The sequence below is a fragment of the Lepidochelys kempii genome, chromosome 1, assembly GCF_965140265.1.
Source record: "Lepidochelys kempii isolate rLepKem1 chromosome 1, rLepKem1.hap2, whole genome shotgun sequence".
Taxonomy (NCBI): domain Eukaryota; kingdom Metazoa; phylum Chordata; order Testudines; family Cheloniidae; genus Lepidochelys; species Lepidochelys kempii.
Window position 1 is genome coordinate 136043163 of NC_133256.1, and position 16608 is coordinate 136059770.

General features: G+C 39.9%; 1 protein-coding gene across 1 annotated transcript in view; it reads right to left on the reverse strand.

Annotated features, from left to right (window-relative positions):
* Positions 1 to 16608, reverse strand: part of PIR (pirin) — a 72814-nt gene that overhangs the window by 23962 nt on the left and 32244 nt on the right. The window contains 1 exon segment of the mRNA XM_073327367.1: positions 6589 to 6667. Within this exon segment, the coding sequence (XP_073183468.1) occupies positions 6589 to 6667 (79 nt within the window).

Sequence of the window (16608 nt, forward strand, 5' to 3'; positions counted from 1 at the left end):
CAAAGCTGCACTAGTGTCTTCAGCATGGAAGCAGGTTTTCTGAGCTGGAAAACACTTCATGCTCATCCCAATCCTCAAAAAAGCCACAAATGACCATACCCAGTGTTGTCACAGACATCTTTAACTAATTTCTTCCCCTCCACAATTTTTTACTCTGAAGAACAGACTGGACTAATATAGTTGAGACACTAATACAATGTATGTGACATCACAGTCCTTCTGTCAAAGAGAGAGTGAATTCTGTGAGTCGTTAGGGACACTGGCACAGGAAAAAAGCCAGTTATGAAGGAAAATATACAGGTAAGTCAGTATTCAGCAGTGTGAGAAAAGAATGAAGATCAATAAATCCCCTTGTATCAATGTTTGGGTATATAAGGGAAATGTGCTTCAGAGTGACAAAGGCTCTCCAGGGTGCAATTGTGCAGCCCTTTATTGAAGAGGTTCCCCAGTATGTATTAAGAGCTCTAGATCAGTTTAGTACTCTGGGTATGGTATTACACCACTAAATTGCACTGCTTCCTCTCAAAAGTCTTAAAAGTAAAAAAAAACATTTTCTAATTTTCCTACTTATTGGCAAACACCACTTTAGATTATGAAAAGTGAAAAGAACTTGACATAACTATTTTACCTGCTACTGCTTGTTGATTTTGCTTATTTCTCAGTGGTCACTGAAAATAAACTAGTCATTTTCACTTACACTCAATTTTAGTCATTTTCACTTTCAAGTTTTCATAACTTCATTTAATGTTGTGATGTTTGATTTACAAACAGAAAAGAGGAATGTATGGTTAAGAAAACTCTTCTCACTGGAATTAAAAAATAGCCATGGTAACATTTCCATGGGTTTTAGATTTTGTAAATAATAGTTTTTACAAAACCTTAAATTCTGGATAAAAATTTGACATGACACTATCCATTTAATAATATTTAGCACATACATCGCCTACCATATCTTCAAAGCACTGTGCAAACCCTGAGAAGTGTTCACATCATTCTTGTGAGTGAGTGAATAATACTGGCTCTGATCCAGCACTCCCTGAAGTCAGTGGAATGACTCACAGTGACTTTGGCTACAGAGCTGGACGGGAAATGGTCTCTTCATCTTGTGAGTTTAAGATTTTGAAATTTCTTCTCAAGCCAGACCAAGACGAGAACTTGAAATCTCAAAAATGTTTGTGAACTGATAATATAAAAAAACTTTGATTGGGTCAATCGAAACATTGTGTTTCAATAATTTCAAAACATTTCTGATTTTACTCTTTACATTTTTAAACCTTTTTGAAATATAAATAAGTGAAAATTTCAAAATGAAAAGTTCCAAAATAGGAAAATATTTTTTTCCATTTTTTTTCAAAGGGGAAGATTCATCCATGAACACTTTCAGTTTTGATGAAGTAGTGTTTTCCAGCAAAAAACATTTTGTCAGAAAATACCCAATGAGCTCTACTCAACAGGAGACAGATCAGGCCCATTCTCCCCATTGTGTGGGCTGCAGCCGCCCCCAGTGAGGTGGAAGAGCAACCCCTTCACAGGAAGACAGTCCCATGGATCCCCAGCAAGTGGTGCCATGAGGCTCTTGCCCCCACCACAAGGACCCAGTTGGCGGGAAGGACCCTAATCTTCTGAGGAGAGGTAAGAATAAGCAGGGAGGCCCTGATCCCGCTGTGATGGGTTGGATCACAGAAACCCCCTTGGGGCTGCCAACTGATGTGTCAAGACTACTTCTGCCCCTGCTTTCCCTGCCAGCTTGGGACTCCAGCACCCTCTGCTCCAACACAGACCCAGGGTCTGAACCAGATGCCCCAAAGCTGCAGATTTAACTGAAAGCAACTTAGGAAGTGTTCCTGTCTTTTACACTTAGATGCCCAACTCCCAATGGGGTCCAAACCCCAAATAAATCCATTTTACCCCATATAAAGCTTATACAGAGTAAACTCATAAATTGTTCACCCTCCATAACACTGACGGCGAGATATGTACAGCTGTCTACCCCTCCCCCTCCTGCTCCCAGGTATTAATACATACTCTGGGTTAATTAATAAGTAAAAAGTGATTTTATTAAATACAGAAAGTAGGATTTAAGTGGTTCCAAGTAGTAACAGGCAGAACAAAGTGAATTACCAAGCAAAATAAAATAAAACATGCAAGTCTAAGTCTAGTACAGTAATAAAACTGAATACAAATAAAATCTGACCCTCAGATGTTTCAATAAGTTTCTTTCACACACTGGACACCTTCCTGGTCTGGGCACAATCCTTTCCCTGGTACAGCCCTTGTTCCATCTCAGGTGGTAGCTAGGGGATTTCTCATGATGGCTGCCCCTGTTGTTCTGTTCCAGCCACTTATATATCTTTTGCATAAGGCAAGAATCCTTTGTCCCTCTGGGTTCCCACCCCGCTTCTCAATGGAAAAGCACTAGGTTAAAGATGGATTCCAGTTCACGTAACATGATCACATGTCACTGTAAGACTTCATTACCCACTTGCCAGCCCACAGGTATACAGGAAGACTTACAAGTAAAACAGAGCCATCTACAGGTAATTGTCCTGGTTAATGGGAGACATTAAGATTCCAAACCACCCATTAATGGTCCACACTTTGCATAACTACAATAGGACCTCAGAGTTATATTTCTAGTGTGACAAAGTTCTGTCCTTGCCTCTGTGGGTCCTGCATTTCCTGGCAGATTTCACTAGCCTCAGAGGCTCACCGTGACCCTCTACATAACCTTTCTCTCTCTAGAGACAAGGGTCACAGATTATTGAGCCATTTTCATCATAAGCCAGCGAGGGAGGTGAGGAGAAGCTATCCTTCCTTGCAAAGTCTCTGTTGTCTCCCAGTCTCAGTGATTAATCAGGGAGCAAATGGGGAGGGGGGGGGGGAAGCCCAGCCCTACCCTCTACTCTGGGCTCCAGCCCAGGGACCCTAATAGTTTCAGCTATAGTAGCTGACTTTTTAGAAACATGACATGTACAATTCCCTGGGCTACTTCCCCCACAGCAGCCCTCACTTCCTCAAGCTCCACTTCACCCTTACCTCAGGGCCTCCTTCCTTGTGCCTAATATGGTGTGTACTACTCAGCCTCTCCAACAGCACAATTTCCTCCCACAAGCTCCTGACATGCACCCCCACCTGACTGGCTGGGAGGCTTTTAACTACTTTCAGCCAGCCCTTGATTGGCTTCAGGTGTCCCAATCAATCTAGCCTTCTCCCTGCCTTCTGGAAAGTTCTTAATTGGCCCCAGGTGTCTTAATTGACCTGGAGCAGCTGCCATTTCACTTATCCTGGTACCAGGGATTTGTTTAGCCTGGGGCTAATATAGCTGTCTCCCACTACTTTTCCATAGCCATCTGTTCTTGCCCTGTCACACTAGTTTCAGATATAAGAGTGATACATTTATCCAAATAGGATGACCACACTTAGTAGATTATAAGCTTTGTAATGATACCTTACAAGAGACCTTTTGCGTGAAGCATATTCCAGTTACATTATATTCACACTCATTAGCATATTTTTATAAAATCATATAGAGTGCAATGTTACACCGCCTAAGCACCTTGCGGGAGAAAGAAGAACCTATCTCAATGGGGGAAGGACTGGGAAGGAACCACAAGAGGACAGGGAGAAAGTGAGGTCATATTGGCCCCTGTCACCATCCTCAGCAAGAGGATGGCCCTCAATGGGAGTTGTGTCTGCCTTTCTGTGGCAAGAACTGGCCTCAGTATTTCATAAAATGCCAAGCTGCACCTCATATGCCATTCTCCCACATTTGCACACAAGGGAAACCATGCTCCTGCACAAATGTATAGTAAAAACATTTACTGAAGTGCTCTCTCTCTCAGTCCACACCACCTACGTTGGTACATTATCATCATAAAAGCAACACACATATGACAAGCATTTCAACGGTTACAACACAAGATAAGCAACCCTCAGACAATAAGAAAAAAGGTACCGTGAAGTTACAATATATAAAACAATTACAATGAGAATTCTTTTTGAAGAAATATCAAAGAAAAGAAATGAACCAGCCAAGACTTGCAAGATGCTCTATTGATAGGTTGTCCTTTTTGGGGTGAGCCATTGTGTGCTCCCATAAGCTGATTTCCTTCCTGCCCAGTGCACAATATTAGATTTGACATTTTGTACTGGAAATTTGGTAACATACAGAGAGAGAGAAAAGCATGATGAAAGGGTAATGCTCAATTTGATTATGCTTATCTACAGACACTCTCTGAAACATCCATGTTGTAGCAGGCACATAACACCGTTTATAAAAGGGTTGAAAAGAACTGGTTTTATAGCAGATAGAATACTGCTTAATTATACACTGCACCTTCACGCACACAGAAGGCTGGGTTACAGGCTTCAGTTCAGCAGTGCACTTAAGCATGGGCTTAAGTCCATTAAGTGCATGAGACATAAGCAGGTATTTAAATACGTTACTAAATTGAAGCCAGAGTCTCCTAATTATAGGGGCCATTCCACAGCCAGGGACTGCCACGCCTCCTCCCACACCTGACATACCTCCAAGAAGGGGAAGGGTATCAGCTTTATGCACCCTAGCTATCCCCCACACTGAGAGAAACCCCAGCTGTCCTATTAAAAGCAGCATTATTGGAGGCCAAGTTCTGGGCCATTATGTGCAATGGAGTGAACACAGCCCTTAATGATTAACACAGTTTGCTATATATTCACACACAAACAGAATGACGGCATGGTATATATATATTTTGAGATGAGATGTCAGGCCAAACTTGTCACATTTACTATTTGTATGGTACATGAGTAATGTATCTGATGAAATCTGTGACAAATGCATATACAGGTAATTTGTTTTTCTGTATATGCAGCATGTTCCAAAATCCTGAGATTATCTCCCTCCTCCCCCGCCATAAATGTAAGACAGCGAACAACTCTACATTGTTTTACTAGAAGTAAAATCAATTTGTTATGCAAATACTTTACAACAGTTACAGCAATGAACAACACTGAATTCTTTTTTCTCAAGCTAACAAGCAAAAATGTGTTGCAAATGTGAAGGAATTTGGTAATGATGGAGATTTTGCTAATTATGAGACCAGTCCTGCCAATTTTTACACATATGAGGAGCTCTACTGAAGTCACTGGGACTGTTCACAAGAGTAAGGGTTACCGCATGAAGGAGGATTGGGCCCTAGATTCTTTGCAAGTGACATAGAATGTAATGGGCAACATTTTACTGACTTGCTTCGGCTGCTATTGTAAAAATACTGTGCATAAACATCTGTTTTCTGAGGAAGCAAAGTAACTGACCTGCTGCTGAACTCTTAGATGTGTCTAGTCTGAAGGGATCACGAAGATGACCCAGAAAAAAATTGGAAATAGCGTGCATTAGTAGTCACTATAGAATAAAATGGATGTACATGAAAATCCCATATTGTTACACTGTTTCCATGCTTCTTTGCAGTAGATTTGGTGGGAAATCCTCCAAATTGTATTGGTATTTGCTATACAACAGAGTGTAATCTATTAATTAACAAATCTACAAAGGCTATATTAAAACTCTACATACAAGGAAATAGTGAGAGAACAATGTTTGAAATACCACAGCTAAACTGTAAGGCTCAAGTAGTCTGTGCTTTAATAATGTTGCACCATTTGTCAAACTGCTTCTCTGCTATCAAATTAGGAAAATGGCTGATTCTTGAAGATATTTGAAGTAGCTTCTCATGGGCCAATACAAAGAGCTAACCAATTAACTTTAGGTTGTTTATTAGTTTGGTTTGGTTTTAATCTTCTTAATGTTTCCCAGTGAAGTGAATTTAGTGGTGAGCCTATCCAATGACTAGGACTGGTGAGCACAGTCCACCAAAGTAATGGAAGGCCCACCCCCGCAGTGAGGGAAGGGCCACTGAACCCTGCTATAAATTGGGATTTACAATCCCAGAGAGTGGAGGCCCTATTTATCCACAGACAAGGCATAGTACAGGCAACTGTGTGCAAATTCTCTCACCAATAGCTTCAACTTTAATGCGGTGAAGGGAAGAGAGTAGTTTAGTCCTCTTGCTGCTTTACTTTGAAATCTCCCCACTGAGAACAGCGATAAAGATACTACAGTGCCAACTGTGATGTGAACCCCCAACCCCAAATCTGAGAGCACCAATCCTTTCACTCAAGCCACTACACAGGCGAGGATGGTAATCATTTTTAGTCACTGCCAACTAGTGGATCCAAACCAGGCACATCCCTTTCTCCAAACCAGTCTCCCAAAATTACATGAATTGGACTAGTTTTACATCTCCCAATTATTAATGGTTTTCAGACATGAGAATTTGGCCTGATAACCTAGTATTATACTTTAGATACAGGGAGGATCTTCAGCCCTTGGATACATGGACGATACTCACATCAATGAGAATTATGCCCCTGTATTCAAGGGCAACATTTGGCCAAGGGTAACTAACTTTTAAACTCTGAGGATATACAACACTCCATAAGGAGAATATTTTACCTATAATGATACAAAGATACCGAGATTCATACTCAACCCATTACAGGAGAAGTGGCTTCAATGTCTGTTAAACTGGTCAATGAAATCTTTCCTACCTTTGTGCTGAATGTGCTTGGCTCCTTTGTCCAGCTTGAAGTCCAGATATAATGTTGGTGTGCGAGTATAAACCTTTGACTAGGGAAGAAGTAGGGAGAAAAAGGTCACTTCTATAAATGTACCTTTATATCATACAATGATTTTCACATAATAAATAGCATGTCGTCAAATGAATAACTGAGTTTGTTGTTATTTAAAAAAACAAAAAAATTGAGTTACACACTCCATACAGTATTTGAAGATCATTTCAGCACTACAATTATTTAACTGTATTTTGTAGCATCTTTCATATGAAGCATTTTCCAAAATACTTTTCACACTTAAATAGTTCCACGACAAAGTTAAATAATAAATACATTACAGAAAAATGAGAGAGCTCAAGAGGTAAAGACAAAGGGGAAAAGCTGTATTTCCAGCTGAGATATGAAATGTTTGAAAGTGTGAATGAGGTGATGAGTTACAGACAGGCTCTTCCATATAGCAAGACCTGCAGAAAAATGGCTCTTACACCCAAAAACGGTGAGATTGCTTGGAGGGAATGAGACTGGGTGCTAACAGAACAGGGGGAGTGAGAAGTAGCATAAAGTCAAATTCTCATGGGAAAGGCTTATACGGTTTTGAACTGGGTCCAGAGATGAATAGTGGTAAAGGCATTTGAGGATAAGATATTCTTTGTACGTGCAAGAAGGCAAGCAACAGCACTGTACATATGAAGTCTGCTTCCCCAAGTTCTAGTTATTCAATGCTGAAGGTTGTTGCAGTACTCAAGTGGAGATGAAGTGGAAGATGAAGATTTCTATAGCAATGGAGTCAAGGTAGGAGTTTCCACTGTCATAGCTTCACAAAAATACAAGATCAAGGAGAAAAGTTCAGAGTTAACCATTATGCCAAGGTTACAAAGTTACCAACTGAGAGGTTGGAGTTGAGGAGGAACAGTTTTTGATTAATATTTAAAATGTTCCCTACATCTGCTTGTTTCAAGGAAGCCATTATTCCTTTGGGAATATACACTGTATACTCATGGGAAGTGTCCAGCCCATCCAATAAAAGAAATTGTGTGAAGAGTAGCCTTTTCTCTTTTTGGTATGATAGTCACAGTACAAGTCTTTAGAAAAACAGGGTATGGGCTAAGCAGAAGAGAAATGCATAGATGTGTAGAGACATGCCCGACTTTCAGCTAACCAAAAGCTGGATAAATAGGTTTATATACATGCATTCTTATCGTTTACACAATATTGAAGAAAATCAAGATTTTTTTAAAAAAATCTAGGTGTTTTTTAAGCACCAGCATAACCCCACCTCCATCAACAATATTACATTTGGCCTTTGGAGACTACAGGCAAACATGCGTGCATACCCATATTGGCTATCAACTGTCTAACAATCTGAAAGATGCCAGTGTTCTAATGATTATGTTTCCTTGTTTTGTACAGAAACGCTCCTCAGAGAAGTCAGCAACAACAATGAAATCTCACGCATGCAACAGATGTTAATAGAACAGAAGCAAATAAAACTAATAAATATATCCAACAGGACTATTACTGCAATAAAATACTTTTTCCAGTCGGGGGGAGGTTACTTGGCCTATCCTTATGTAACCCTTCTGCCAGGCCAAGTTGATAGCAGCAAGGGCCGGGTTCAGTACACAGGGGTTCCCTCTCATCAAAGCAAATGCAAAACTGGCTCGAGCCCCCACCCAGTGACCTGGGAAAATCTTACACACCCCCTGGGCGCCTCAAAGAGGCAATACTTCCCCTCTCGCAAGCACAGAGCCTCGGTGTAGTAGAGAATCTTTAATAACATGAGGTAAACGACATCAGCATTAAATTGGGGAAACACCACAACTAGTGTTCATTAACCAAACCATGAGCAAAGACCCACCCCAGAAAATTGGGCCACATCCTTTCCCTCGGGTTCTTGAATCCCAGAACCCAAAGGTCTCTTGAGTCCAACAATCCACAAATCACCCAAAGTCCAAAAAGTCCAGCCCCAGAGTTCAAAAGTTCATCTGCATAGTGTTACTCCCCAGTCTGGCTAAAATGTGCCTGTGTGTGGGGGAAAGAGGTAAGGGGCACCTTACGTGTCCTGAAGCTGACTGCCCCACAGGGCTCTGCTCTGCTACGCTGTCTCACGAACAGCTCTGCTCAGCTCGCCATCTCACGAACACACCGCTGTCTCACGACCGGCTCCGCTCTGCACAGCTCGCCGTCTCACGAACAGCTCTGCTCACCTCGCCATCTCACGAACACTCCGCCAGCCTATCCACGAACAGCACCGCTGCACTCTAGATCTTCCGGCTCCCCACTACTTGACACAGTGCTCAGTGATTTCAGCTCATAGTAGTGGGAGCCTTAGTGCTGGTGCACCATAAGGCCAAAGTGAATGCAGCACAGTACCTGTAGCAAGACTCTTAATAGACCCAAAATTAGCTCTGACATTCCACAGTGGAGAGAGACAGAGGTGCAATTGGTGCTTCAGGCCCTCACAAAGGGACCCACACCACCAGGTACTAATACCTGTCTCAAGTCTCTCTCAATTCACAGAGTTTTGGAACCCTTGCCTAGCGAGTGCTGCTCAGTTGATGGTGAGTCCCTCCATCATAACAAAAGGCCAAGTACAGTTCCAAGCACAGTTCCCATAATCAGGGTAATAACAATTTATTCTTCCCGCCCCAATAACAGAGACACTGGGGATCCCACAACAGCCCAAACTTATTTGGAAGTTTTTCTAATTAAGAGGCACTTCCAGATTTGCATGAAAAAGGCCCCAAAAAGAAAATCCTCCAATATGTACAGCTTTCCTTCCTAGGAGACAAGTGATAAAGCTATCTCAGAACCTTCTAAGGTATTATATAATTATTAAGATGTTCTTAGATCTTATATAAACAACTGGATGACAAACATACAGGAGCAACTGATAAGTTCATTATTGTTATATAAAGTTGTTTAGCTGGAATAATTTGGTTAAGCTGTCAGAATGTATCTAGGAAAAGGCAGTCCATTCCAAAATGCTGACAGCCATTTTCTCCTGATTTTTCAGTCACCTCCCAGTGGAGTGTTGCTAGATTTGATAGCTTTGCAGTCTTGGCAGAATGTTTCCCTCAAAATAGTTAACAATGCAGGACCCATTCCTGGAAACATTTACTGCTAAGCTAGTGTCCTTTTAGAAAAGTGCTGTTGAATTTAATAGAAAAAAACCCCTTGCTACAGGGATTTGAATCATCCTATAGAATTTAATAAAGAAATCTATCGCTGCTATAGAATTCTATACATTTAAAAAAATCTAGAAACACTATCATTCTCAAGTAAATTCTATAGTTAGAGTAGTTTTTATTGGACTCCATTAGATTTCTATATAAATTCATTGGTTTCATCGCTTCAAAATTTTATAAGACATTTTCAGAAGGATGCTCAGTGTCATTAGTCCTACAGATGTTGATGGGCATTATAAAATTTTACCATGAAGTGTGAAGAGTTGAGTTTGCTGACACAATGCTGACCACAGCTGACTGGCCAATATAAACTAGAGCAAATTGTGTTCAGCATAACATCAGCTAACAAATTAACTAAGAGTTGACACAAGTTTGAACATGATTTTCAATCATCTACACTGATTGACAGTCAGTATTGCAGCAGCCAATTTAAGATTCATGTTTGACCACAAAAAATTCTGAAATGTAGATATACCATATGGAACTACTGTGGCAATGAGCACTACACTTGACAGTAAATGTTTGCAGGAGATTATCCCTGGAACAGGGACTATGTCTTCTTCTGTCTTCACAGGACAGAACACGCTGTAAGGAATCTGTGAACGAACAATGATAGCGAAATCTGAAGGCAGGGTGCAATAGACAGTTTTTACACAGCCCTGCCATGACGCATCTAGGTCGCTGAATAACAACAATGTTGCCATTTTTACAAAATATTTTTCCAACTACAGTAGTGTTCATTTTACTCAAAATGCAGAATACTAAAAATTTTGCATTTTATGACGTGATTTTCTGCAGAAATTGCCTTTTATGCACACTAACAAGGACTCAGATTGGAACAAAACAAATGGAGTTTGTAATGAACAACAATGGCCTCTAAAGTTATTGATAACAGATTTAGTACCATCAGCGTGCTATAAACAGTTCCTAAGTAGTGGGTGAGTTTTGTCTCATTGTTTACACATACACAAAGTAACATTTTCAAGATGATTTCAGTGGCCTTTGAGCTTTAGTTTGAAAAGGGTAATTTTATTGTTATGTTGGAACAGGGAGGATGTTGACATTAAGCATTCTCTCTTCCTTTAATCCATCCTAGGGGGAGAGAGGAGGATTTGTAAACAGGAGGCTTTTTCTTTTGTTTACCTAAAGCAAGACCAAGCAGAGCCTCCCACTAGCAATGATCACTTTCACCTTCATTGTAATGAACACAATGGGCCCAGTCTTTTGGCTTTGAAATTGCATCAGGGATCTCAATGCAGCCTCTTCCATCTTGTCTTTTAAGCAGCTTCTGAGAACCCTTTAAAGAAATATTCCCATTTATGCCGTTAGCCCATGAGCACCTTAGAGCAGTGATGACGTTCCTTGTATGGCACGCTGACCAGTTGTAAAATACTGTGCACACTTTACAGTCCTACATAAATGGATAATAAACAAGTTGTCTCATTGCAGGTGCAAAGCACAATGAAGGAGATCACAGCTGTACATGAATACATACACTCAGTGCTTAAACTTAAATAAATCAACAATAGAGGAAAGGGTTAGGAACTATTAGAAAAATCTGGGATGGAGAAGAATTAAAAGAGGGAGTTGGAATTTTACAGAGATTTTATATTGTTCACGACAAAATCATTTACTGTTTTCTGTAGGAGATTGCTGACAAAGTAATACAGCCTTATCCATCACATCCAAAATATAACAGACATGCTTCTGGATATTATTTCCTGCACATGTACACTAGACTGGTTTAAACTATCTGCATCTTTGTGGGTTAACTCATATTGTTAAATACCCAATACCCAAAGGGCTTTGTTTTATCTATGGATTAATGAACTGCAAAACCATCCTTTAAAAATAAAATCTGCTTCTAAAGTCACAGCACAAAAAAGGCCACAGAATTAGTAAATTTGCCTCCTTTTATTCTTCTGTAAAGGCACAAATATTATTAGCCATGTTACATTACTCTTCTGTGTCTTCAAATTGCAGCTAGGCTTTAACCTTACAGGCCAACTTCATACAAGAGCGAGTTTCCATAGACATGGGCCAGATCATTTCCCACTGTGGAAAAGCCCACTAACAGGTAAACTCCTGAAGAGGCCTCCAGATCATTTCCTCAGGGATGGGGAAAAGGTGTGGAGCTCTCATCTCTAAACAAAAGGCAGGGGGTTGGCCTAGAGAGTGTCTGGATCTCAGGGGATCTGCCTATGTAATCAAAGGACAGAGCTATCCATGCAGGGACCTTGTGCTTCTGAAGTCACTCACCATGGTGGAGCTGTGCTGACAGGGCTTTCCCTGTTTACAGCTGCCTTGGGAGCCCTTCCCTAAAGGAAGGTTCCACAGAGTGGAAAGGCTCCATACAAAAAGCTAATTCAGCCTCAGAATTCATTTGACTGTGGATTTCCTAGTGGTTCCCATGGGAAATAGGGAGAGATGATGCAAACAGTAAACCCAATTCCACCCTCCCCTTCCAGTCTCTCTCTGCTCATGAACCATTAACGCCACAGAGAGCTCTTCACAGGGCTTCGGGACAGAATATGTTGCCATGGAGTTGACATTTCCCCCTTCCACATACCCAAGGGACCAGTCTAGCTGTAAGTTATGCACATCCTGAAGATGATTTATAAAGGACCTTTAACTATGCAGTGCTACCAGACATGTAAAAATATCTCCACCACTCCCTAAGTGCCTAAGATATATAATCATAAAGCCAAATCCTGTAGTCTTTGCTCATTTTCTTGTAATCCTTGCTCTTCTGGCTTCAGTGGAAAATTCCCTGACCAAGCAGTGAGTAAGAAGTTCAGGCCTTTAGTTAGCAGTGGCTCATTCTAATCATATGCAGATTCTCCATATTAAACCCAAAAAACAAAAAAACACAGTGTCATTAATCAATACTTACACATTTCCTTTTAAAACCAAGGATTACCCACACTGCATACCCTTCAAAGACTTCCCATTCACAAGTCTGTAATTTTTATCACTCTGAACATTCTTTCCTTCCTTCCTCAGGCTTTATTTGTAAACGTTTTCTTAATTATGAGACGAAATCATTGCCACATGTAAGCTGTATAGCCTAATGAAATCATGGCTGCACCAATGAGGCAAAACTGCATTTTCTAATGCAAGCATGACAGACAAAAGTACACTAAGTCATCCATCAATTTGCTTTCTACATATCAGAGCTGATTTACTGAATCTTTTTAATGCTGGCACTTTATTGCCATACTCAGACAAAACAAATAAAATACGATGAAATGAAGTGGAGGTTACATACCAACAAAGTTATAAATTCTATCAACATGTGGGTTCAAATGCTTCCATAAATATTTTATAGTATCATTTTAAAAGATATTTTTGTTTTAATGTTTTTCAGAGGACACACTTTTTTAATTCACTATGGTGCATTTCCAATTGTGATTCAATTTTTGATCAGATTACAATTTGTAACTGAGGTATGAAAATCCCACATCTTGAGATCTCATAATTAGTGGTCCTATCTGCTCTTTTCTCCTAAAATAGTTGTTTCCTGTCAGATGAATGAAGAAATCACACAGATTCCGTTTGCATTTGTGATTAGATGCATACTGATGACATGCCATCAGGATATTAGAATCGGAGCTGCGCACAATTCATGGAACATTATGAATGGTATGAGCAAATAGTGACTTTTGTGGGGGCTCTGCCCAGAGTCCCTCAATTTTTCCTCCTCTTCAAGGCTCTGCATTAGAGTGACATGTCCTTCTGACCAGTGACAGATGGGTCTCATCCAGAGCCAGTCAATGCTGCTTCTTGGGTGGTTACTGTTATATAACTATCCTACATGCTAACATTCATCTACATATATCTTTTAGGGATGCTGCACATTATTGTAACCATCATTTTCCCTACCCATAATCCCCCTGTTGTCTGTTTCCAATTTTGTAGCTTTATACCTAAATGCAGGCCTTGATATGGCAACTGAATCTGAGTGGACAGACCTTCGCATCTGTTGTAGAGCCCCTTTTAATTCAACAAGGGTCCACTGAACAGATCCAAATGCAGGATTGAGGCCCCAGGTTGTAAACTCTTCTGGGCAGCAGCCACATTTTTTATTTCTGTAAAGCTCCTGGTGCATCTTGGACAACTACATATACAGATAATAAATTATTCAGTAAAGAAAAAATATTCATCAGGGAGAGCACATGAGGTAGGTAGTGCAATAGACATGGTGAGGGAAGAAAAAAAAATCTATTTGGTTTATAACAGATGATAACAACCTCAGAGTCAATCATTTCCTGGCAGTTAGTTACCAGATGGGTGAAAGGCCTCCTCCAGATGGTCACTAGCTGCCAGGAAATACCCCACCCATCAGTCATTATTGATTAAAACAATTAGGATACTGATCTACATTAGTCATATTCCCATCATATTACTATGAACTGAGGGTACAAATGCAATGGAAAAGCTTAGTCTGAAAAGGGAATACAACAACAAATGTGAAAACAGGAATGGAACGGAAATAGATCTGTGTTTCACTTGTTGCACAGAGCTGTACTATTGTCACAACCAGATGAATGTAATGCTCATGGAAAGTGTTGAACTAACAGCCAGCAATGTAAGGTTCCCCACACTAATCCATTTATGTGCCTCCATGCTTTCCTGAGGGGACCACCTGAAGGGGTGAGAGGTTAGTCTCCATGCCAAATCAATTCCTGCCTTCCCTGCTGAGACTGCTAACAAAGAATGTGATTGTTGTGATTAGGTTACCTGACCCATATTAAAAGGACTAAGAGTAAATTCCAAGACATCAAAGCACAACAGTTTAGTTTTCATTCTCCACGGCTTGTTAAAAAACTCATTTAGAAGCTAATTTTTTTTCATCTCCAAGCAATAATGAATGAATGAACATGAATATCTGAAGCAGTTTGGACCACAGATTCAGGCTGCACATACATGTAATATTTCTGTATGCAATGTTAATAGTACCAACAGAGAAATCAAAGACACAAACAAAAGCTTTTACTTCAACTGTTTGCTTTGTAATCAAATGTTGTTAATAAAGACTAAATAACTATTTCATAAATAATGAGAGTCCAAGTTATCAGAGAACCTCAGGAGTTACAGTTTAGGTCATTCAAGTCCATTATCATACTTATCCTTTATCTTTCAAAGTATATGAACAAAGGGATATTCAATTAAAGTGAAAGGTGAAGAGTTTAAAACTGGTAAGAGGAAACAATTTAAGAAAATGACAATTAACCTCTTGAATCTACAGTTACAAGATATCATTGAGGCCAAGGACAACGAATTAAAAAAAAGGGGAGGGAGAGACCTAGAAATTAATATGAATAGTGAGCACATCCAGAATTTCTAGACTGAATTTTTAAAATAAGGGATATAAACTCTACTGATCCTGGGCATAAACCAACCATCCACTGACAGGGCTAGGAAGGAACTTCTCACCACCATTAGATCGGGACTTCTGCAACATGTTCTGCAGGGGGAAAACCTTAAACCCAAGTTTCTGAAAGCTGAAGCTACTGCAGAATGCTACACTTTGCCTGCTGCTAAGTGGAGTATCTTGCTCTGTGAACAGGATACTGGTGTTTCATGACCTGCATTGGCTGTCTGTTGAAATTTAAGGGGTTGACACTGGCCTAGGATTTACTACTTTGGAGATCACCTTTTTCCCCCATGCAATCCTGTCACAGTTGCAATTATCAGAGGGACTGAAACTAATGATCATTACGTTTGTAAGAGAGAGAGGTGCTGGCAGGGCATGCTCAGTGACTACCACACCGATGAAGTGAGCTGTAGCTCATGAAAGCTTATGCTCAAAGAAATTTGTTAGTCTCTAAGGTGCCACAAGTACTCCTGTTCTTTTTCTGGATACAGACTAACACGGCTGCTACCCTGATACCACCTAACTGTAGAACTCTCTCTCCCTTAACCTCCTGTCCAAAATATCCCAAATCTGGTTACCAACAGGGCATGCTGCAAAGACATTTGGGGAGGGCTGAACGGAGTGGGGCAGAAGAAAATTTTGGGAAAAAGAGATGAGGATTTTTGTTATTTTTCTCTGCAGAAGGGCAGGATTTTGTGGCATGCTGCCATTTATCTATTGTGATTTTTATTGTGATAAATTAACTCCCAGAAAATATGAGAAAAAGTTAACACCCAGGGATAAGTATCCTTTTATATATAAATTCAAAATAAATAAAATTAATAAAATGAAAGGAAGGGATGAAATTAATAACTCAAAAATTGCTAAGATCCTGAGCTCCTCTTTAAAAGTTGGACTTCTGCAAGAAAAACAAAGAAAAGAGATTTGAATAATCAATAAGTAAAAAGACCCTGTAAAATAATGATTTATATAAAACAGGCCCAGGATCCTTTGAAAATTGTGAACATGTATAAGTCAATAAAAATGGAATATATTCATTTTAGGCCATTAGGGAATTAGCTAACTCTTGAAGACAATTCAAAATGTATAGCAGAAAACAATTATGCATGGGAAGGGAGATGGACTGGATATCATATAAGCCTTTTCCAGTCTCCCCCAGGCAATGTGACCACTGCAATCACAATATGCTGGTGCTCCTGCATCTTATATTATACTAACATAACATGTAATTCTGATTCAATTTTTCACAACAAAATTGAATTTAATAACTTAAGTCGCCATCTATATATGGGACAGGAAGGAGTTGGATGACATACCAGAAACACAATTAAACAGGAACAATAAGAAGATGCAATAAAGTTTTAAATGTATGCACTGTACATTAGTATGTGAATATCAAAATTGCTACAAATAGCCTGAACCCAGAAAGGA